The sequence below is a fragment of the Salvia miltiorrhiza genome, chromosome 5, assembly GCF_028751815.1.
Source record: "Salvia miltiorrhiza cultivar Shanhuang (shh) chromosome 5, IMPLAD_Smil_shh, whole genome shotgun sequence".
Classification (NCBI taxonomy): Eukaryota; Viridiplantae; Streptophyta; class Magnoliopsida; order Lamiales; family Lamiaceae; genus Salvia; species Salvia miltiorrhiza.
In genome coordinates this window covers 6,091,644-6,113,864 of record NC_080391.1, presented here as the reverse complement: position 1 = coordinate 6,113,864, position 22,221 = coordinate 6,091,644, and the positions used below count along the sequence as shown (strand labels likewise).

Below are 22,221 nucleotides of genomic sequence, written 5' to 3'. Positions count from 1 at the left end.
AAAAAGTGGGAGGGGACTAAAATGGTGGGACGGAGGGAGTATAGATTTGTTGATAGAAACCTGAGGGTTTTTAAAGATATAATAAATGCTGTATATAAAGAAAAGGTAGAGAATTTTAATGTGCGTTGAAATATAATAAAATTAATTTTTATTTATAAAAATGTAAAAAGAACAAATTTTGATTTTTTTATGAATTTTATGATATATTATATAAAAAATATAATGATTTTATCTATATATCTATAAAAACTTAAATGACTAATAGAATGATAACAAGTGTCTTCATTCCATTGATGAAAAGTATAAGAGACCTTTCAAAATGAATTATCTCTCTTCAACCCTCAAAAGTTTGCTCCAAGGGAAATGACATAAATTTTAATAAAAGTTGGTAAAAAAATATTTAATGGTGGAATTATATATAAAATAATGTTTTGAATTTTGATTGTAATTGTAAAATTGATAATGTGATTATGTATAAGAAATTACTAGTGGTTGAAGTTAGCAAATCGTCGATGCAATTACAGATTGTTAATTTATTTTAAATTTACAAGCTACAGATAAATTAATTCGCCTGAAAAAAGAAAAAAACGAAAAAAGAGCAGATAAGGAAAAGAAACAGTAGAGAGCACTAAAATACGGCGCATTGCCGAAAAGCAAGTTGCAAATTCACCTAAACTCACAATTTCAATCCCTAACTAAAGGAAGAAAGACATAGTAATGGTTTTCATGTCTTAAAAGATTCAACATTTTGACCGTGAAGATATAATTTGGTTATTTCCAACAGCGACCATTATCACAAAATAATCGCAGTAGCGTGGTGCAATAGGAAAGGAGTTTAAATTACCTATTTAGAAGATGATTTAGCTTAGATTACAAGTGATTCTCTTTAGTAATTTAAGAATAAAATTTCAGATAAGAAAATGGCGATGGTGGAAGGCCCATTTGAGCATATGATAGGCCACTTTTTAATTGTTGTATATTTGGTTTGATTAAATGCGTGCAGGTGCCAGAAAGAAAGGGGCAAGAACATACTAACATCATTCTTGAACTTCATAAACGACATCCTCCTTGTCTTTTGGTCTCTGTTTCACAGTTTCACTGTCCCAATAAGCGATTTCTATAGCACTCTCTCTCTAAAAATCTCGACTGTCCCCTAATCTTTGAGGGCTCAGTGATGTTGGTTTGCTAGATTAGGCACTGCAAAATTTTCAGGTACTCTGTTCTTCTGTTTTATGCTTGTTGGGCTTATTAAGAACCAGAAAAGATCAATTTTTGCAGCTGTTGTATATATTGTTTTGTTGATTTTAAGTTTCTTTGATGATTCTGGTTGTTTTGCGGCTTTTATTGATTATTAAGAATTGTGGGATTTTCATGTTCTGTTTTGCAAGCTTCAGAATTGAATTTATGGTCACTTTTTTTTGCTGTCTCACAGTGATTCTTTGTGTATTGTTTCTTGCTAAAGTTGAATTGCAAGTTTTAGTACTTTGGGATTGTTATGTTACTCTGTCATGTTTTCTGTGACAAGATTGTTAAACCATACCCATTCTAGTCCCCAGATTCAGTGACTGTGTGCCAAATTGTGATGATTGTGTAGTGTATATGTGTTGAAATCAACGTTTCCTATGTCTGTTTTACAGATAGTCCTTCATGAATCATACATTTGGTGAAGAAAGAAACTTGGCTTATAGAGTTTAAGATCAATAGCTGTATCCAATTAGCCCAACAAGATGGAACAGCACAAGTCTATCCTTGAGGTATTTCTTGATGCTTCCTTTGGGACATGTCTTTGAGATTTAATATGTATTTAAATGTTACAAGGTTTTTGTTTTACATAGATAATCACTAGCTTCTGTGTTATGTTTTTGTCATAGGCTGCTAATACTGAGAAACAAATGTTAGCATTAATCTACACAAAGGGTATTTTACACGATGATGTTCTAGAGTTATACCACCAAATCCGCGCTGTGTATGAGAAGATTCTATTGAACAGCAATCACTTGCTCGAGCTTCAAGAAGTTGAGCATCATATGTGGAAACTGCATTACGAGCTCATCGATGAATTTCGTAAAAGAACTAGGCAAAGATCTCATAATGGAGATAATACGAGGAACAATAGTCCACCTGACAGGATTAATTCACAGAGCAGCCTTGATAAAGGCTTGGAAGAAATCAAGTCATTCTTGTCTCAAGCAACTGAATTCTATAGGAATTTGATTGTCAAACTGCGAAGAACTTGTGGGCTCCCTGCAAATGTCTTCCTTAACAATAAGGATCGCTGGTCATCTTCCATCGAGCCTAAGAAGCTTCATGCATGTCAACATACATGCCATCGCCTCTTAATTTGCCTTGGGGATCTAGCTAGATATACTGAGATTATCAAGAAGCCTGATGCCTGTGAGTGGTCAACTGCAGCGAATTACTACCTAGAAGCAACCAGAACATGGCCAGATAGTGGGAATCCCCATAATCAGGTACTTGTCCTCTCTCTCTCTCTCTATATATATATATATATATATATATGTATGTGTGTGCTCATATATCCAAATAGCAGATCTTAGAATCCAACTAGTGCATCTTTGTGGTGTTTCCACAAATGAATGTTTGCACACTCAGCTTAACTTTTAAGTTGAATGAACCCCAACACTGTTTCATACCTACTAGAGTCTGAATCTAGACTTTTGAGCATGCATGCAGTTGGCTTTATTGGCAACATATGTTGGTGATGCTTTTCTAGCATTGTACCACTGTATAAGGAGTTTGGCAGTCAAGGAGCCTTTTCCCGACGCCTGGAGAAACATTTTGTTACTATTTGAAGAGGTAAAATTTCATAGTCTTCTCTTGCAATAAGTCATCTCTTCCCCATTACCTAGTTTTCTATCTTTGAGTTTCATGTTCCTTATACATTTAAATTATTTTTTGGTTGAGCTTGGTAGTGATCTTTCAATTGTTTCTTGTGGATCTGCAGAACAGGTCTACTAAGTTGCCATCTATTTCAATCGAGATGCAGCTTGACTTCTTAAACCCTTCCAAAAGAAGTTACCTGCAGGATACATGCCTTGAAAAGAGTGGTTCTCCACATAACAGCAAATCAGAAGACTTGGATAGCAGCATTTGCTCCGAAAAGTTCGACTTATGGCCCCTTCTTGTTAGAACTATAAGCTTCCTTTTAATCCGATCAAGGTACTTTTGGCTGCGTATTAGAATTAGAACCATTCCTATAGTACTTTCATATTTAGTGTTAAATCAAGAGCTAGAGAAGTAAGTTTAAACAAGTATTTCTACTTAAAATCTTTCACCATAATGAGGTTTTTAATTGAGTTTCTGCGACTGGATTTTTTTTTCATGTCATGCAGTTTGGAGGAGTATCCGTGCACCCTTGCTTCTGCTTTGCACAGGTTAGACACTTTGTTGGCACTGGATGACACGAAGCTTTCTCTCGCTTTGGAGGCTTACCAGCGCATGGACTCATCCAGGAGAGGTCCTTACCGTGCTATTCAAGTTGTGTCAATATTCATCTTCATTGTTCATAGCCTTGCAGAGAGCCTGCAGCAAGAGGACTCAACTGGAAAGGATGACGATCACAAACATTCTGCACTAACGCCTTTGGCATTCGCTGCTATATTAATCTTCATGGGTCGCCTTACAGAGAGATGCCTGGACACGGATATTTCCCCACTTTTGCCAGCTGTGCTTGTATTTGTAGAGTGGCTAGCGGGAGCACTTGATACGGTGCTAGCATATGACGCTGATGAACGGGTTAGAAATGCTATGTCCTACTTTCTTGATGCTCTGGTTGATCTCTCGGGTCGAATTGTGCAATTTGGAAATAGAACATCTCTCGATCATACTGCTCTTTGGGAAGATCACGAGCTGCGGGGCTTCTCCCCGTTAAATCGTGTTCATGAAAAAATGGATTTCACGAGTCATCTGGAGTGCTTGGATGACTACAGTAGTGGAAATGAAGGCCGTTTGCAGCGCATTGTTGATGCTGCCAAACGAATAACGACCAAGTCCAAAATCTCTCATGATAAAGTGGGAAGATTGCTGTCTAATTCTGAGAAGACATTAGATTTACCGGAACAAGGAGAAGTGGAAACTGCAGCATCTGTTTCCAGTCATGAAGCCGATGAGGAGAAACCTTTGCCTGTAGAAGAGGAAGAAGTCATTCTCTTCAAGCCAATCACGAGACGCAACTCAGCGCCGCTTCCTGGTGAACCACACCTACCAACACCATCTTCTGACGAATGGTTGCGAAGAGCCACATCATTATCAGCTGCAGAAGATGCGGACTCCTTCAGTTTCTGCTCCACCACCTCAAATTCCGGCGACAACAGGCCACTGAAACACCCGACCGGACCCCCCTCCCTCAGCGGTTGGGTCCTCAGCAAAGAAAGCTCGAGCAGCAGCGAAAGAGACAAAGAAGCGAGTGGTTTTAGTAGACCAAAGCTAAGCCCTATCGATGAAATAGCTTCGACATCCTTCACCGGTCTCTGCATTAATGATAGCAGAGAGTCTGAAATGGCGAGCGGCCACATCTCAACGATAGTGCATTACGTTACACCAGTGCCATCAGCCCCCTTGTTGCCGGACGACGCCACTTGGTTGAGGGGACACGAGGCAGACGGCATTCTTGGTGCGGCGCCATTGAGCCAGCCGTCTGCAGTAGGTTCGGGGTTTGTTAACGGATACCCTCCGCTTCTGGGGATGAGTTCTTCTGAATGGCTGTATCACTATAGGAACAGTCAGAACATGAATCCGATTGCGATGAATGCGCCTCCCGCCTTTGGGGCTGAGGTTTCGAGCTTCGAGCTGTGTGATCAATGGGGAAACCGCTTGGTGACGAATCCGATGGTGTACTGGGGGAGTCCAGAATACTATGTTGGTGGTGAAGAACTAGAGAAGCGAGAGAAGGTGTTTGTTGGCTACCAAAGGCCATTTCCTTATGGATGTGGTGTTGGAATGGAGGTGAGCCATCAACAGCCGCCGCCGCTTCTGCACTATCTCAAGGAAAGACAGAGACAACTGCAGCCGCCCTCCTCTCACCTAAGAGGCCCTACTTTTATGGGAAACTGACTTCCACTTCCACTGCCACTGCCCGTGTTTTTTTCTTCTTTTAATTTTTGCTGCCATCCCAAAATCAGAGATGAAATGTCATTTGTAAACTTTCAATGAGATTCTCAACAATCCTTTGTATATAAACAAGTGTGGAATTGCCTTTCCTGGTTTCATCATACTGACTGAAACGGATTTCCCCATGATTCAGCATTTTCAAGTGTGCTCATCCATAATACGAGAATTTTAATAAAATAGTTGAATATGTTGTCAGTAGAATAACAGTGTATGATAGTGTTAAAGTGATTAAAGTGAAGTAAAAATTTTATTTTTTATGGAGGTTGTATAAAGTAATTTTATTATAGATAAAAAGATGTATGAAATTGAGGGGCGAAGAGAATAATTAAAAATTAAATTGAAATTTTTAATAGTAAAAAAATTAATAGCTTTCAATTGGAATTTATTAATTAGGATCAATATAATACAGGTGGACTGAAAAAAAAGAGAGTTAGGAGGCGTTTGGTTTGGTGGATGTGATAGATAAAATTGATACGATTGAAAGAGTGATTAAATAATTCACCAACTTTAAAAGTGATAAATAATCACTCATTTAAATAATTAAATGCAGGTCGAGTTATCAATTACGAATTTAATTATACAAACGAAATACTTAATTAAGATAGATTATTTTGTCAATCATATTTTATCACTCGAACTAAGGCCTCCTTATGATTAAGTTGGAGTTGGGGTCGGTAATCTTAAAATTGAGATTTAGAAAGATAAAATTAGTTGTTTGGGTACGACAACGACAATTACTAGAGCGGGTCGTACCAATCGTGATCGTCTCCACCAAAAACTGAGAATCAAAAGATCTAACATCCCTACAATGGAGGCTGAACCATCGCGCGTCTCGTCTGCGGAAGCTGTCATGCTTGGAGCTTTGGCTCCTGGCGTCAACGTCTCTACTCTCTACAATATTTTTTCCACATACTAGTTTCTTAAGTTTCATCAAGATTCAAAATCCTTCACCCAGATTTTTCTCAATTAAAAAGCTCAGATCTTCCTCCTCTAAAATTTCAGGGTGCCACATGGAACACGCTAAAGATGGCGTTTCTGATGCTGGGCGTTTGCCTCGCTGCTATGCTGGGATTAGCGTTTTCCTCCAGCGACTCTTCCTTAATATTCCATGTCGCCTTCCTTCTACTCATCGCCGCCACTCTCTTCGTGCTTCTTACCGGGTATTCTAACTTCAATTCATCACTGTTTTTAATACGTGTGGAATTTGCTAACTGGGCATCATATGTTAATTATGAGACTTACATCACAATGCACTCTAGGTGTTCGGTAATATTTCCCAGTGGGAACTATTCAAAATTTGGATACTTACTTTCTGTCTTCGCTTGTTGCCAGCTTTCATTTTTCTGAGATGTGCTGTGTTTGTTTGAGTTGTGTATGTATCCTGCCCGATCAATGAATAATCTTTTTGTTTCCAGAATGTTAATAATGTTGATAGTAAATATTCTGGGAATTTGGCTGTGTTATTGTCAAATTTGATGGAAAGAAAATAAGAATTAGACATTATCTTGTAGGGGGATGGCCTTTCTCTTTGGCCTTTGTAATTCTCAGGCAGCTTCATGCATGATCACCTTTTTGTTGCTGGTGTCTAACCTGATATGTTGGAATCAACGAGCATGGCCATAATTATTAACATTTCAGTATCTATATTTTATAGCTTCCTTGCAGAGACGGGCCTTGTCTCAGTCGAGCATCAGATGCAGGAGATTGGCTTAGGAAATAAAGATGCAGCAGGATACAGTAGCAAGAAAAGCATCTGATTTTTGATTACTACATCATACAGTTTCAGATGACTAAGACCTTATCAAGATCAATACAAGTTACATGGATCCTTACAATTGAAAGTCTATACACACGACAAGAGGGGAAAGTGACTGCTAGATGATCATGTTGTGCGCTTTCTGCAGATCTTCATTCTTCTTCTTCTTCGACTCGTCCTTTTTGGTCTTGATGAAGCAGAAGCACGAGCAGCCCGGTAGCCCCAGCATGAACTTCATTTCTTCTCGGTTTTTGGATGACTTGACTTATCTTGCAATTATAGATGTTTGTAACCTCATGTACTAATACATTTGATTCTATTCCATCCAGATAAGAAGATGCTTAGCTTCTTCTCATACACTATTCAGACTTAGTTATTCTTAACTTGTTCCACTCAAGATCAATATTAGTAGTTTTCTATATCCATTTGTGGGCTCAAAAGTGGGTTCAGTTTTGCATTGTTTTTTTAATAATCTCATCATGTTCCCTCATTTTATTTTAGGATTTATTGTGTTTTATGTCATGACCTTTCAGCGTTTTTCATAAAATGTTTCGAATTTTCATTTTCTCCTAAAAAATTCAGAACTTTTAGTTTTTCCATAAAATGTCCTGCTATACAAAATTCGATAACGAAAAAATGACAAAAAAATCTCGAACTTTTATCGTTTTCCAACAATGATGGTTCCTAAGTATGATTTTTCAATAATAACTGATGGTCCCAAAAATATTTTATTCTGTGAGAAGTCATCTTTTCATTATCGAATTTTGTATAGCAGAACATTTTATGGAATAAGCTAAAAGTTTGAGATTTAAAAAAAAAAAATCAAAACATTTTAGAAAAAATACTGAAAGTTTGAAACATAAAATACTATTAGCCCTTTTATTTTAGTCAAATTCTTTTAACCCTCTTTGAAAAGACAGGAAAAAAAGTCGAGGGCAGTATTGAAATGAGAGTAAAAGTAATGCCAAAGCCAAACTACACCGTTCAACAGTACCTAGAGATGTTAAACGGGGGCCCAACTCAAAAATCAATCTAATCTATAAGAATATGGCCCAACCTGATTTGAGATGAATTACATTATATACACCCTCCCTCCCTCACATATATTTATGCCTAGAAATTAGAATGGTGCAACACGAGCTTTAATTAAAAAAAAAAAAATTATTGTGTGTTGATAATAAATAAATAAAATATATTAATAGTGCAGAAATGATCTAACGTGTAATGTCCAACAATAGAAATGACATATTTGAGGGATACATATATAGAAAGAAGGCATAATTTTAAGTAACGGAGGGAGTATATCGGTCATTATTTATATTATTAATATATAATAATGATTACGGATTGTACTGTAATTAATAATTCTATTTTTCAATTATTTTTTATATGTACTTTCTAAAATGATATGTATAAATTGAATGTTATAACTTCTACAGTAACAATTAATTTCTATAATTTAATTGAATGTTATAACTTCTATGATGACATGTTATAAACTTAAAAGATTTACTTATATATAAATTATGTTTTATAAATTATGTATTCCATACAATAAATGTGTATATATATTTATTGGTTTTTAATCTATAATGGATAAGATATTATAGTCGATGAATATTCATTAACTTAATCTAGAATAAAGGGGGCGAAAACATCTAAATAATCTAAATTATAATCGTTTAAACAAAACTAGCTTGTAACCCGTCGAAATTCGAGGGAGATTTATTTAATGTTATAATTTAAAAGAAAAAAGGTATATAAATTATTTCATATATATATATATATATATATATATATATATATATATAGGGGAAGACTAAAATAAGAACGCTTCTTAAAATATAAATTAGGAACCATTTTCAGCCCTTAGATCATCAAGATCTACGGTTGATTCATCACCTTGTTGGATAAATTCATGGTCCTGAGTTCGAATCCCAAAGGTAGAAAAAAATTATTTTTCGCAATTCATGCCTTTATACAGTTTATTCATGCGTGTTATACATAAAATTCATGCATTTTTGCTAGTTCGTAATTCTTAAAATAAGGGTGGTTTATTGAATAACCGCCCCCTATATATATATATATATATATATATATATATATATATATATATATATATATATAAGAATGGGCTAGAATAAAAGCACTCTTAAGTGTATAAAATATAAACGTTTCTTAATGTACGAATTTTATGTAGAACACTAATGAATTTATCCAACAGAGTTACGAATTGCGAAAAATAAATTTTTGTCGGATGAACCATTTTCAGCCATTCGATCATTAAGATCTACGGTGGATGCATCATCTTGTCGGATGAATGCAGATCATGGGTTAGAATTCTGAAATGAGCAATTTTTTTTTATTTTTTTGAGTGCATTAATTTTAACAGCGAATGCATTAATTTTACAGTGGATGCATTAGATTTAATGGTTCTCACATTCTAGGGTGCAAAACGAATGTCATCTTGTTAATTGAATGTTAATTAAGATTAATATTTCTACAGCAGTAATACACTAACTGAATAGATCTCTCAAAATATGTAGTAGCTGAAACTCATCCAAATTATAATCAAGAACATGTCACATCCATTAGAGCACCCGCAACGCGGGTACTCGAGTGGCTCCTCGAGGAGAGGGAGCCGGTCGAGGAGGGCGATGCGGGGGGGAGCTCCTCGAGGAGTACCCGAGTTATCGGGTATGCTCGATAGGGGAGAATGGATGGCGCGTGCAATGCACGCGCCCAATTAAAAAAAAAGGAAAAATTGGAAAATTCGAATTTTATTCGAATTTTGACTGCACCTCCTCGATTTGCGCACCTTTGACCGACCGTTTTCAATTTTTTTTTTCCTTCTTCTCTTCTTTAAAAAACCCCACCTTCTCCCCACAATCTTCACACCTCTTCTTCTCCAATTTTCTTCTCTTCACACCTCTTCTTCTCCAACAATTTTCTCCGTCATGGATCCACACAACCCTTTCTACGATCCAAATTGGTGCCCCGATCTCTCCTCCGATTATCATCCCGATATGGGAGGAATCAAACTGGAGGAGAGCCCGCCCGAGGAGGAACCGGTCAGTGCTCAACAGAGTGTCTCCCCACCAAAGAAAAACGGTAGGAGGAAGGAAAAGGCCACCAAAATCAAGCACGACAAGGAAGCTAGGTACCGTCATACTTACCTTCCACAGCATACGGATCTCATCGTCCAAATTTGGGCGGAGGAGACCAACGACTCGATCCGTGGGACGGATCAGAAGGGAGAGGCATATTGGGGTCGGATCCGCGAACGTGTGAACCCCATCCTCGGCGTCGACCTTAAGATCAAGCAACTTCAAGGCCACTGGTCCCGGGTGAGCGCGAATGTGCGTCTCTGGGAAGCTGTTTGGGTGGAGACGCGCAACAATTGGCCGTCCGGTCATTCGGATGATATGATTCGTGAAAAGGCCCAAACCCTCTTCAAGGCTCGAAGCCCACACAAGGCCTCCTTCAATTTCTGGAACGCGTGGAGAGTTCTCCGGAACAATCCCAAGTTCAAGTCGATGTACCTCCTTGGAGACGTGCATGCCTCCAAGAGGACAAAGACTACGGAAGAGGGCGGCTTCACCACCTCGGCGTCGGGCGAGGAGATCTCTTCTGCCCGGCCCATTGGCAACAAGGCGGCGGCGAAAGGGAAAGGGAAGGCAGCAGCGTCGCATACGAGCTCAGATCCTCCACCAGAAATAGTGGAGAGGTTGGAGAGGACCGACGAGCAGACGAGGGCATTCACCGCCCAGTACCAGCGGAGGAACGATATCCGGGAGAGGGAGCTCGATATGCAGCTCCTGAACACGGATACGACGCACATGACGGACGCACAACGTGCATTGCACGCGTCCATGGTCGCCGACGTGCTCAGGCGTCGTGGTCTATCCTAGGCTATCAAGGAATGTGATTTTAATGATGTTTTAGGTTTTTTAAATTTTTATGTATTTTTTTAGGTGTTTTTAAATTTTTATGTATTTTTTTTTATGTTTTAAGTAATTTTAAATTTTATGTTTAATCCAGTATTTAACTATTACAAAAATATGCTATTTAAATTATGCAATAAAATTTAAATGAAAAACATAAAATCAAAACTAATATTATCAAGTAGGCTATCAAGGAACACCTATGCAGCACTACCTACTCAATAACACAAACACTATCAAGTATGCTATCAAGGAACCCCCAATGCGGATGCTCTTAGGATCATAAAAAAGGAAGTCTCACAAGTTTTCGTTATAAACAGTGGAGGCGGGATATTCATATATACCTATACGAAGCTCATCACTTAGACCGTGGCAGTAACAACCTGAGTAGAAACTCCGATGATACCATGTATCGTAATCATCACTCATTTTCACTAATACAGATTTTTGTTGGCCAATATCGTTATTTAGGATGTTTTTGTTACAACCTCAATAATTGGACATTTAATTGATATTAATTGATAATTTAGAATATATTTTTATTTGGGATTAGACATATAGATTGAAATTGAAATTTATCTTTAAAAACATGAAATATTTTTATTTGGGATTAAACTAGATATTTTTCTTCTTATTTTTATTTTCTTTAATTTCTTATTTGTTGTTACATTTCTTTCCAAAATTATGAAATTCTATTAATTATAAAATATTTAATATGCATATCAAATTAAAGATCACAATAAAAACTTTAATATGATATATTTTTTGAAAATATTTGATTTAAAATGTAAAAAATAAATTTGTTTAAATATTAAAGTTTATAAATTTCTCTCTCCTCTCTCATCTTTTTTAAATAAATATATTTTAAATTCTTTTTAATTAGTATTTTATTTTTAACTTTTTTAACTTATTTTTTGTTTTTCATAATATCAAATTTTATAATTGTGATTTTTTTATTTTTTCATTATTTAATTAAAATTAATTTTATATAAATATAAAAATTTAAAATATTTTCACGTACATTGCACCAGATGCAAATGCTACGCAACAAAAAGTAAGCAGATACGCAATCTAGTATTAAGACTTGAGAGATTGAGCCACCGAGCGTTGTGACTCAAAGTTTGATCACATTCATAATTATGGAAACAAAATTATGAATTCCAGTATGATAGTTTAATTTTTGTTCATGTTATCGCTTGCAAATCAAATTCAGTAAAACAATGGAAGTTGGGTAATACATTCTACACTCTACATTTATTCGATTTTATAAATATTGACCATTGTAGAAGTTAAATTTTCTCAGTCAGTAATTTGAATGATAAATTGTTATCAATTTTGAGTCTATCCGACACTAGATTTCTTTGCGTGCGAGAAATTTTGTTTAGATACGCATGTTATTATTTATACATTCTTATTTATTACAATACGAAGAAATTAATTTTTAAAAAATATTGAAAGCAATTCAATTCGAACTTGACTCAATTCAATTCAACTTGATCCATACATTGAAAAAAAAAAAAAAACATTTGTCTCCGTCGCATGACTCACATCTCTTGAAAATAATTTGATCTTAGTACGTCTTCTTTATTTAAAAGAGTTGAAATTCAACGACATATGAACTTATATTCAGGAAAAAAGTGAGCGAAGCAGATTTCATAACGCATCTTCACTTTGGAAAACTCTATTTATTAGCGGTTGTCACATTGCGCAAAAACTTACCATAGTTCACAAGAAATTCAACATTTTTTTTTTTTGAGGAAATGAAAATAAATTCAACATTAATTAGATTTGCAGTATCAAATATTACTACCCTTATTTTTTTTCTCGTGCTATTAAATTATAATAATGTTTGATCCAATCCTATGGAAATCTTATTTTATTCCGTTTATAGTCACACACCGACAAAATTAGTTTTTTCTTTAAACAGTGTGTTTTTATTGAACAATAAATTATCATCGGTCGCGGTTTGTCTCTTTGGAAAAATTCCATTTGAATTCAACCACCACTGGGATAATATTTATTTTTATTATTATTATTATTATTATTATTATTATTATTATTATTATTTCGCGAATTTGATAACAAAAATATTTAAAAAAAATATTACTTATAAAAGATCTACAAATTTGAAAAACTGTGAAAGTGAGGATAGAAACAAAAAAAGAAGAAGAAATATTGGCTGGAAAAGGATAAAAATCAGAGACACGAGTCCACTGTTTTCTCTCACTAAAACAGCTTTCTCTCTCCACTTTCTCATAGATTAGATGGTAAAAATAGTGAAGAAGGTTATATAAGTAAAGGTTTATTGTAAGTTTGCACTCTTTTTGTTTTTGTTTTTTTGTGGGTGTACCAACTTTGCATGGCTTTAGCACCAACTTCCTTCGCTCACACCTCCATCACCACCACCCCTTACTCTCTCACTTTTCACACCCAAAACTCCCTCAATTTATTGCTTTAAATCAAGCAATTTTGCCTTTTAGTTGAAGCTTCACGCTTTCCGCTTCATTATGTATAAACAACCCGGATTCCGTCTGCTGTTTTGCTTCTTCATTTCCCCTCTTAATCTTCTGCGCCTCTTGGTTTTGTGAAGCGGAGAATTTTGCCTTCTGTTATCATGGATGAGTGGGATGCTCAGAAGATGTGAGTTTCTTCAACAAATACTTCAATGCCGCCACTTTTTTTTTTTCCAGAAATTATTTGATTTTCTTCTCCCTTTTTTTTTTCTGAGGATTTTGTGTTTATTGATTTTGATATTTTTTCTCTCGTGTCCTTTGGAATCGGATGTTTGGGATTTTTTTGATTTAAAAATAAATCGTTAATTATTCTCTTTTGCAGGTTGGACTTGTACATTTACGATTATTTGGTGAGAAAAAACATGAATACAACAGCTGGAATCTTAGCCGAAGAGGCTGATCTTCAGCCCAAGTCTGTTGGTATATCACTTCTTTCTGGCCGCTGCTTTTGAGATTCTTAAATTTCTTTAGAACTCTGTGTTTTCTTAAATTTAATGTGTCTATTAATGGAAGAAGTAAATCTGTGTTTCATTCAACGAATTAATTTTTTACCTTTCCCATGAAAAGGAAAATGAGAATGAACTCGCTTATGTTTCTCTAATTAATGAATGTGCGTTTATGACTTATCTGAAGTGTGTATACTACCTCACTCGCTTAATTACTTTTGTAGAATCTTTTTTAGTGCAAAACGTAAACAAAATTGATTTGTAATTGCATGTACTTTTCATCTTTTAAAAAATCTTAGTCATGATGAATTGGCAACTATTACTGTTCCAGCTCGCATATATGTTGATTTCTCCACCGATTCGGATTGTTTTTAGTCAGTTATGACAGCACAATCTGATTATAGAATGATTTTGTCATATATGTTGATCCAATCTGGCTAAAGAATCTTATCAAAGTGCTATCAAGTTGTAACATTAATTTTTGTTTACTAGACTCCACATTAATTGAAAGTTGTTGATCTGAGTACTCATTTTGATGTTTCACATTTTCTTCTGCAGTTATCAATCCTCCTGAAGGATTTCTGTCTGAGTGGTGGTCCTTATTTTGGGATGTATACTCTTCTAAACTTCCGAAGAATCCTCAGGGAGAACAAGCCAGCACATCAAAGGTTTTTTGATTTTTTCTTCTTCTAATTTTTATAAGAACTTGTTTGATTGCATTCTTGTATAACAAAGGTCATGCATTGAAGTTGATTCTCGTCTAATTTTCAGCTACCTATGAATGGTGGACCTGTGCTGCAAAATCCTCAGCCTGGTTCGCTGGTGCCAGATGTCAGCTATATGCTGCAGAACATCTGTCAAAGAACTCCTATGTCTGGGCTTCCTAATCTGCTTCAGATAGGCAATCCAACACAAATGCCAAATATGGGAAGTTTGCTGCAAAATGCTTTTCCAACTATGATGCCAAAGATGGATTTCACTGCAAATCAGTTTCGACAAAAACCTATGTCGCTTTCAGACTACTCTATAAGGGATGAGCAGATCTTGGATGAATTGGCTGCTCAAAGAGAGCGTGAGCAAGAGCATCTTAGGCTCCCTCGAAGGTGCCTTGATCCTAAGTCGAATCTTCTCAATGTTGATCATTTAGCTAGCATGTTGCCGTTGCCAAGCAGTTCCAGGTAATGTTCTATCAAAGATTGTCTGTCTATCGGTTTAAAATGCTAACTTCTTCTGCCCTTGTTCATATATGGCCATCCGAGTTGATAATATGTTAACTAGATTTATCAAGGGGGTGACTTTGCAAAGGCTGACTTTATTTGTAAATGCTCTCAAGGGTGATGTGAAGGAATGTAAATGTCGAGCTGGGCTGTTTGGGTGCTTTCTGCAGAACTGTTATGTTACATAACTGTTTTGATATGCTTATGATTATCTGTTGCATGTTATAATTTGTATCTCTATTTGCAATGATTTGTTCTGGGGGGAATTGAAGCACAAAGTTCTTTATAACCAGGTTTTTCACTTCAGAAGTGATAAGTGGTAAATGGTCTTTGATTCAAGATGCTAATATGTTCTTTAATGTGTGATCTGGTCTTGCAGCCATCGTCAGAAGAAAGTTAGTAGCAAGCGGCAGTGTCCTGTTATTAATGTATGCCTATTTTCACAAACAATAATTGGTGTATTATTACAGAGAAGCAAATTTGAGATATACTATCTGTTTTTGCAGGATGTCAACTATAGTACTGGTTCGATGAGATCTATCCCTTCGGAGCTAACTCCTTATCCACCAAAGCTGATACAGGATGACATCGGACATGCAGATGCTGGTTTGTACACTTGACCTTTTAAAATTACTATTATCTTTCCTATGCTTGGATCATATATTTTACATGTTTAATATTTGCATTATTCTTGCTGGCTTGCATGAAACATGCATACCATATGCCTGGACAGTTCATTTCCAGTTGTTGAAAATCGAGGTATAGTCTGGAAGGAATGCTAATTCTATGCATATGCTGAACAGTACGAGGCTTTCATATTCTCTCTGCTAGTTCACTGAAATGCTATTAGAAGCTTTGATATAGTAAATGTTGATTTTTATGAAGACCAAATCTTAGACTAAAGTCATTTTTTATATACATAAAAGCAAAATGCTGCATACTCTTCAAATTGCCTTCACAAATATGATGAGATATGCTAGATGCAAACTTTCATAATTTACCACTTTTACTCATTCACATGTAGTCTCTTTCCTAAGAAACACCATTTAGCCTATGAATCTGAAATATTGATTCTGGCATGGGTTATGGAGAACTTGACAGGTTATTTGCATGTCAAGTTCCTCTGAAGATGGTTCAACGAAAGGATATTGGTTGAATCTTAGGGTCCTAATGAAGTACTTGCATTTCTTGTATAAAATTTATAGTTAGATTGGAGGAGTGCTTAGCCATTTCCTTGTGGAATCACTCTTTCATGCACTTGCAAGTTATGTCAAAATACACTTGGCGTAAATGATTATCTCACCCTGGTGGATCTAGGACAGAACATCCAGTTCTATCCAATTATTTTGGAGTTTCCTGGTTGGTCATATTGATAGCCAATTTCTGTCAATCTGGTTTAGGCTCTTCAGCAAGTTCCAACTCTGCATGTCCTGATACCAGCTCCTGAATCAAGAACTCATGCTCATGCATGAAGCAGCCCCGGCAGCAAATATTTTTCTCGATCTTGGTTTATTAAGTTGACTTTGGCCTTCTATAGTAAAAAATTCGTCATACTTGGACTAATGTTGTCTATAGTAAGGCAGTGCTTGTGAAAACCCTTCTTGATGTTGTACGAGAGGCAGACCATTTGTTTTTCTTGTTTTCTGACCCTGTCAGGTGATCTTTGTTCAATTTTAGTTTCAGTCAGTATTTCATGGTTATTGGGATGCATTCTACGTAAAGTAAAATTATAAGTAGTTGGCGGCGGTAGCTTGGATTTAGCTTCCATAATTAAAGCGAGAAAAGTTAAGGCCAAAGAGGACCTTATGTAGAAAGAAGGGCGATAAATGGGGAATCTTTCAAATGTTAGTATGTCCATTGACTATTGTCATTACCTAGTAAACGCCTCATGTTTGGTATTTATAATATAGTAGAAGCAACAGGTATGCTGAAAAAGAGAATATTAAAGTATAACCACTAGTGATGAGGTCAAGATGATTGCAATGGTAGTATTATGGTTTGGCTGTAGACTTGGTGCAGATGCTGTTATTATTATGAGTATCTACATCGATTATGTTGTGAGGGTGGACAAGGGATCAGAGGTGCTTGGTGTCATATTGGTACTCAGTAGTGACAATGTAAATGTATTAAAGGTGATAGTGTTGAAGTTTTATCTCAAATCAGTTACAATATATAGTTCCTTTAAGATGGTGCAGTGAAACGGATGCATAGTGTCCGGGTGTAGCGCGTTATAAGAACTTTGTGGTTCAGCTATAGGTGATGATAGGCATTCATTCAAGAATCGTGCAGCACAAAAGAAGTGTATGCACATGGGCTATGTTAGGTTCCACCTTGGTGCATTAAGAACTAATTGATGAAGTCTGGATTTAGAATTGGATATTTTGGATTCCTTTGATCGATTGTCTGATCAACTTCTCTAACTTAACCTGATGTATGATTATGTAGCCAAACTTGTATTGCTCCTACAACCACTCAATATCATCACCATCATCATGAAAACCCATCTTTCTGTTATTTGTTGAGCCTTTTCATCGACATTGGTCCAGTGTCACCTAAGCCACGAAGGCTGCTTCCAAAGTTGTAACAATCATACTCCTAATGTGTTAACTACAAAGATTGTCACACTACCTATACATCATTGATAAGATTATAGCACCTTCAATGATTATACGCGGATCAAACACGTTTTTTATTAGATCTCACCTTTTGTGACTATGGGTGGATTAAATAGCTTTTATTGACTCTCTCATCTTTATTTGACAATCTATTCTTCCAAATGTAAATTCATTACAAGAGATCATCTTTGCTCTTCAAACTTAACCATTCAATCTTCATCTTTTTCTCCATAAGGAAATCGGCACAAAGTTAAAATCCTTCACTTTGGGGAAATCACTCATTCTAAAACCAACATTTTCAAGCAAAATCTACTATTCCATTATAATAGTTTTTCTAACTACGAGACTTCAATTTTTTGTAGGAGTTTCCAAATCCGTGTAGCTCTCAAAAAATTATTAGCAGAAATACTCAAAAGATATGACATAAATGTTGTTTGATCTCACCTTTGGTGATTATGGGCGGAAGAAATAGCTTTTTATTGACTCTCTCCTTTTTATTTGACAATCTATCCTTTCAAATGTAAATTCATTACAAGAGAGATCATCTTTGCTCTTCCAAATTAAGCATTCAATCCTGATCTTTTTCTCCATAAGGAAATCGGTACAAAATTAAAATCCTTCATTTTGAGGGAATGACTCATTCTAAAATCAACATTTTCAAGTGAAATCTACACTTCCATAACAAGATAGTCTTTCTAACTTTGAGACTTCAATTTTCTATAGGAGATTCCGAATCTTTTAGCTCTCAAACAAATTATTAGCGGACATACTCAAAAGTTAAGACATAAATTTTATTGAATATTACATTTAGCATGTATATGCTATGTGTAAAAGATTGGTTGTAATCCCTAAAATAACTCTTACTCATTGTCTATTAAGTGTCTATTCTTCAACTTCCCTCCTTTGAATCATTATGGTCATCTTTTGCCTCAACTCAATTGGCTTTTTCGCAATCGAGCTCTTTTTTTGTCTTTGCACTTATCAGTACACTACTACAAAAATGCACATACATAACGCTTCATACATAACGGTTTTTTTTAAAAACCGTTATGTATGAGCGCATTTTTTGAAAAGATAACGGTTTTGACAAAAAACCGTTATCTATGTACTGTTGTCCATGGAAATAGATAACGGTTTAAGTTAATCCGTTATGTTTATGTGTTATCTATTAGTTTCATACATAACGGTACTACAAAACCGTTAAGCCGACCGTTATCTATGAGCATTTTTTTTATTTTAAAATTTAACTTAATCTAATTCCCCCAAGCCACCAAACACTAACACCTCTCTCTCCCGCTCAGCTTCCCCAATCCTCACCTTCTTCCAGTCCGCCGCGCCCCCCCGGTCTGCCGCGCCTCCGTCCAGCCCCCTCAGTTCGCCGCGCCCATGGTCTGCTTCCGTCTGCCCGGATCGGTGTCTAATTACTCACCCAACCAAACCCCCTCTTATTTGTACGCAAACTCCCTCTCTCTCTGCGTTATTGCTTTCTCTCGCTCCATGTCGTCTCTCTCCCTCTTTCGTCCGGCGACGTCGCCGGTTCTCGCCGCCTCTGGCGTGACGAGGCCGGCGCCTCTTCTTATTCCTTCTCCTCTCCTTTCATTTTCTTCCTTATTTCTTCCCCAAAATAAAATCCCCAATTTCTAGGGTTTTCAGCCTCCCTCTCCTCTCTGAATTTCGCCCCTCCGGCGAGTCCCGCCACTTTCGCCGCCGTCGCACCGCCGCCCCCTGCCTCAGGTAACACCTTTATTCTCTCTCTCTCTCCCTCTCGATCTCTCTCTCTCTCTCATGTTCTCGGTTTGTGTGTGTGTGCTGTGTGAGGGTGGCGGCGGCTGAGGGATGGGGAAAATGGGGCGGTGCGGAGGCTTCGATCTAAGTTGTATTTTGTTAAGTTTTTGTGTGAATTGTGGAAACTGAATATTTTACAGATGTTCATTGAAATGCTTGAGATTTCATATGGATGTCTTGACATTCTATTTTTATTGAGTTATCCTTTAAATTTGTGGGTTAGTTTAGATGAGATTCATGTCAAGATTAATGGAAAATTATTCTGATTTTGTTGTGTTATGGTGCTCCTAATTTCTTACATGTAGATTGATTGGCTCTCTGTTATAATTCCATCTTTTCCTTTATGAAATTGAAAATTTATGATTGGATTGGATTGGTGATGAGGTCTAGGAGGTTTAATCTGGTTGATTCTTTTTATTGGCTACTGGTGTTAGATTTTAGAAGTTTTGATTATCTCTTGTGCTGATCACTCCAATTAATCTGAGGAGAGCTTATGCTAAAGTAAACTGTAAGCTTACTCACAACCAAAATACAAATCTAGAGACAATTTGAACCTACCAGAATTCAATTATCAGATACTGGATACTGCACTTGGTGCTTTTATTTGATAACTTCTTTTTATTTATGGCAAACCATTCAAAGACTCGAAGACAGCAAGGTGATGAAAAACTGGCTTCTGCATCCGATTGGAGAATGTAACTTGCAGCTATTTGCTCTTGTTTCATTATGGATATCAAGCAAAGTAGGTATATTATCTATTAGTCTTGATACTATATCCTCTTTCTTGTGTGTTAACTTGATTATTTTCAGATACATGATTCACCTTCTCTGTCTGTTAAAAATTTCAAATCCTTGGGAGACAACTTTATCAAGGAGCAACATTTCACCATGGGGGATATTTTGGAAGCTGTAAGATCATTGTTTCATTAATGCTTATAAGATCCTTCTCCATTTTCTATTAAGCATGATGGCTAACAAGAAATCTGCAGGAGATAGTGCTAATGCAGGTATTGTTTGATGTGCTATTTCTTTCTAATACTATTTGACTTGTTTTTGTTCTCTGGATCACTTTCCTGTTTGGTAAAGTAATCGAGTTTCTTTAAGGTTCTGCAATTTGGGATTGGCATGTCGAAAATTGCTTTTGCTTCAGTTGAAGAACTTCTTGTTCAATTCAAGTAAGCTTCGTGACCAACAAGGAGTTCTTTCTGCCCCTTCAGTTTGAAACTGCTTTCTAAACTAATGTGTAAATTCTAATTGGGGAATTTTTATTTTTTGGTTAACTTAGGGCAGTTGCCCAAGTTGGGGAGCATGTGAAGTTTGAAGCTTGTATAGATGTTATGGATCTGCTTTATGAAAATGAAGAGTATTGCTGTAGAATACAGAATCACTACCTATGTAGTTATAGAAAGATTTAGGTTGTTAATATCTTTCATATTTCTTTTATTTAAGAAGCTCGGGTTGGCTATGTTTTGCAGGTGAACTCGCTCGTGTTGGTGGAGGGTAATCTTCTTTTCATTTTAACAATATAGATAGAATATTGAGATCTTGAAGATTACTTATGTGTTTTCTGTAAAACCTTTTACCAAAATATTGAATCCAAATCAATGTCTTGCTTTTGAGAAAATCATTCATCATATTTATATATCTATCAAATTTGATTTAGATTCTGCATTCTGTTATATTACTATGCATCAATATTTGATATAACTCACATGTTGTCGGATTTTTTTAATTCTCCAGCTCATTAGTGTAATTGAGTTTATCATCTTGGCGGATCAAGTAGATGGGAGTCGATGAGCTATGAGGACTACTACAAAAGAGAAGGCTGAAGCAGAGAACGTCGTTTCAAATGTCTAGCAAGTTGCGCGCATTTGTAATATTTTTTAATTAATCATATAGCTAACTAGAATATTTGTGTTGTTTTCATTATATTTGGATGATAATGTATGAATATTTCGGATGTTATATAATATATGTTATCGATGGCAATGTCATTTGTTGTTTTAAAATTATTAATTTAATTTTTTAGATAAATAATAGGAAAATAAAAATATATATATTACAGTTATAAAAAGTGTAAAAAACTGTTATAAAAAATGCAAAAAACCGTTATGTATTTCTATCAAAGATAACGGTTAAAACCGTTATAAAAAGTGCAAAAAACTGTTAACTATGATGGAAAAAATATATATATATATCTAATACATAACGGTAAAAACAATAATACATAACGGTAAGAACCGTTATGTATCACTTGTAAAGATAACGGATATTAACCGTTATGTATGAGCGCAGATACCGTTATCTATACGACTATACATAACGGTTTTTTTACCGTTATGTATGACAGTATCATAGATATCACCACTATACTTATCGGTTTTTTGGTCTCATAGATAACGGATTTTATCCGTTATGTATGAGCGTTTTTGTAGTAGTGGTAGCAGCAAAGCTCTGTTATTTCAAATTATAAATAGGATTTTTTTTACTCAAAGGTATCAACTTAATAGATCCAAACTTAAAGCATGCTTTAGTAACGTGCAATACGAGATTCTCGATAGAATCTCAAACTCCACCTAAACATTCCAATTTGAGGATGCTTCTGCAATCGAACTCTCCTTTGTCTTTGTGCTCAAAGGCTAACTTCCTTTGGTAGCAAGCCAAACATCTTTTCAATATTAACTTATTGGTCCCAAACTCAAAACACGCTTATGTAATGTGCAATTCCAAATTTTTAGCATAGATACTTGAACTATAAATAAACACTCGAAACCAAACTTTATCTTACATATTGTCTATAATTGTTGTGTTTGAT

General features: G+C 35.8%; 3 protein-coding genes and 2 long non-coding RNA genes across 7 annotated transcripts; all 5 read left to right on the top strand.

Annotated features, from left to right (window-relative positions):
• Positions 1 to 599: 599 nt before the first annotated feature.
• LOC130985498 (nonsense-mediated mRNA decay factor SMG7-like) lies at positions 600 to 5,231 on the top strand. The gene is made up of 6 exons (XM_057908498.1): positions 600 to 1,212; positions 1,638 to 1,754; positions 1,872 to 2,471; positions 2,695 to 2,817; positions 2,966 to 3,180; positions 3,354 to 5,231. The coding sequence occupies exons 2-6, from the start codon at positions 1,728 to 1,730 to the stop codon at positions 5,071 to 5,073; spliced, it is 2,685 nt and encodes an 894-aa protein (XP_057764481.1). The 5' UTR covers positions 600 to 1,212; positions 1,638 to 1,727; the 3' UTR covers positions 5,074 to 5,231.
• Positions 5,232 to 5,791: 560 nt separating this feature from the next.
• Positions 5,792 to 7,326, top strand: LOC130985499 (uncharacterized). 2 transcript variants are annotated; one of them, XM_057908500.1, is made up of 3 exons: positions 5,792 to 6,010; positions 6,133 to 6,290; positions 6,785 to 7,326. In XM_057908500.1, the coding sequence occupies exons 1-3, from the start codon at positions 5,939 to 5,941 to the stop codon at positions 6,885 to 6,887; spliced, it is 333 nt and encodes a 110-aa protein (XP_057764483.1). In that variant the 5' UTR covers positions 5,792 to 5,938; the 3' UTR covers positions 6,888 to 7,326. The 2 variants fall into 2 exon arrangements, with proteins under 2 accessions (XP_057764483.1, XP_057764482.1); XM_057908499.1 differs by having other exon boundaries at positions 5,795 to 6,010; positions 6,133 to 7,326.
• A 5,919-nt stretch (positions 7,327 to 13,245) lies between these two features.
• Positions 13,246 to 15,626, top strand: LOC131025457 (uncharacterized). Its single transcript, XM_057955249.1, has 5 exons — positions 13,246 to 13,470; positions 13,666 to 13,763; positions 14,348 to 14,967; positions 15,386 to 15,434; positions 15,513 to 15,626. The coding sequence occupies exons 3-5, from the start codon at positions 14,567 to 14,569 to the stop codon at positions 15,624 to 15,626; spliced, it is 564 nt and encodes a 187-aa protein (XP_057811232.1). The 5' UTR covers positions 13,246 to 13,470; positions 13,666 to 13,763; positions 14,348 to 14,566.
• Positions 15,627 to 18,622: 2,996 nt separating this feature from the next.
• On the top strand, positions 18,623 to 20,562 carry LOC130985496 (uncharacterized). 2 transcript variants are annotated; one of them, XR_009088983.1, is made up of 4 exons: positions 18,623 to 19,355; positions 20,049 to 20,148; positions 20,217 to 20,413; positions 20,511 to 20,562. It is a non-coding gene; the product is annotated as an uncharacterized LOC130985496 (long non-coding RNA). The 2 variants fall into 2 exon arrangements; XR_009088982.1 differs by having other exon boundaries at positions 20,217 to 20,556.
• Positions 20,563 to 20,572: 10 nt separating this feature from the next.
• LOC130985497 (uncharacterized) lies at positions 20,573 to 21,395 on the top strand. Its single transcript, XR_009088984.1, has 2 exons — positions 20,573 to 20,906; positions 21,147 to 21,395. It is a non-coding gene; the product is annotated as an uncharacterized LOC130985497 (long non-coding RNA).
• Positions 21,396 to 22,221: the final 826 nt, after the last annotated feature.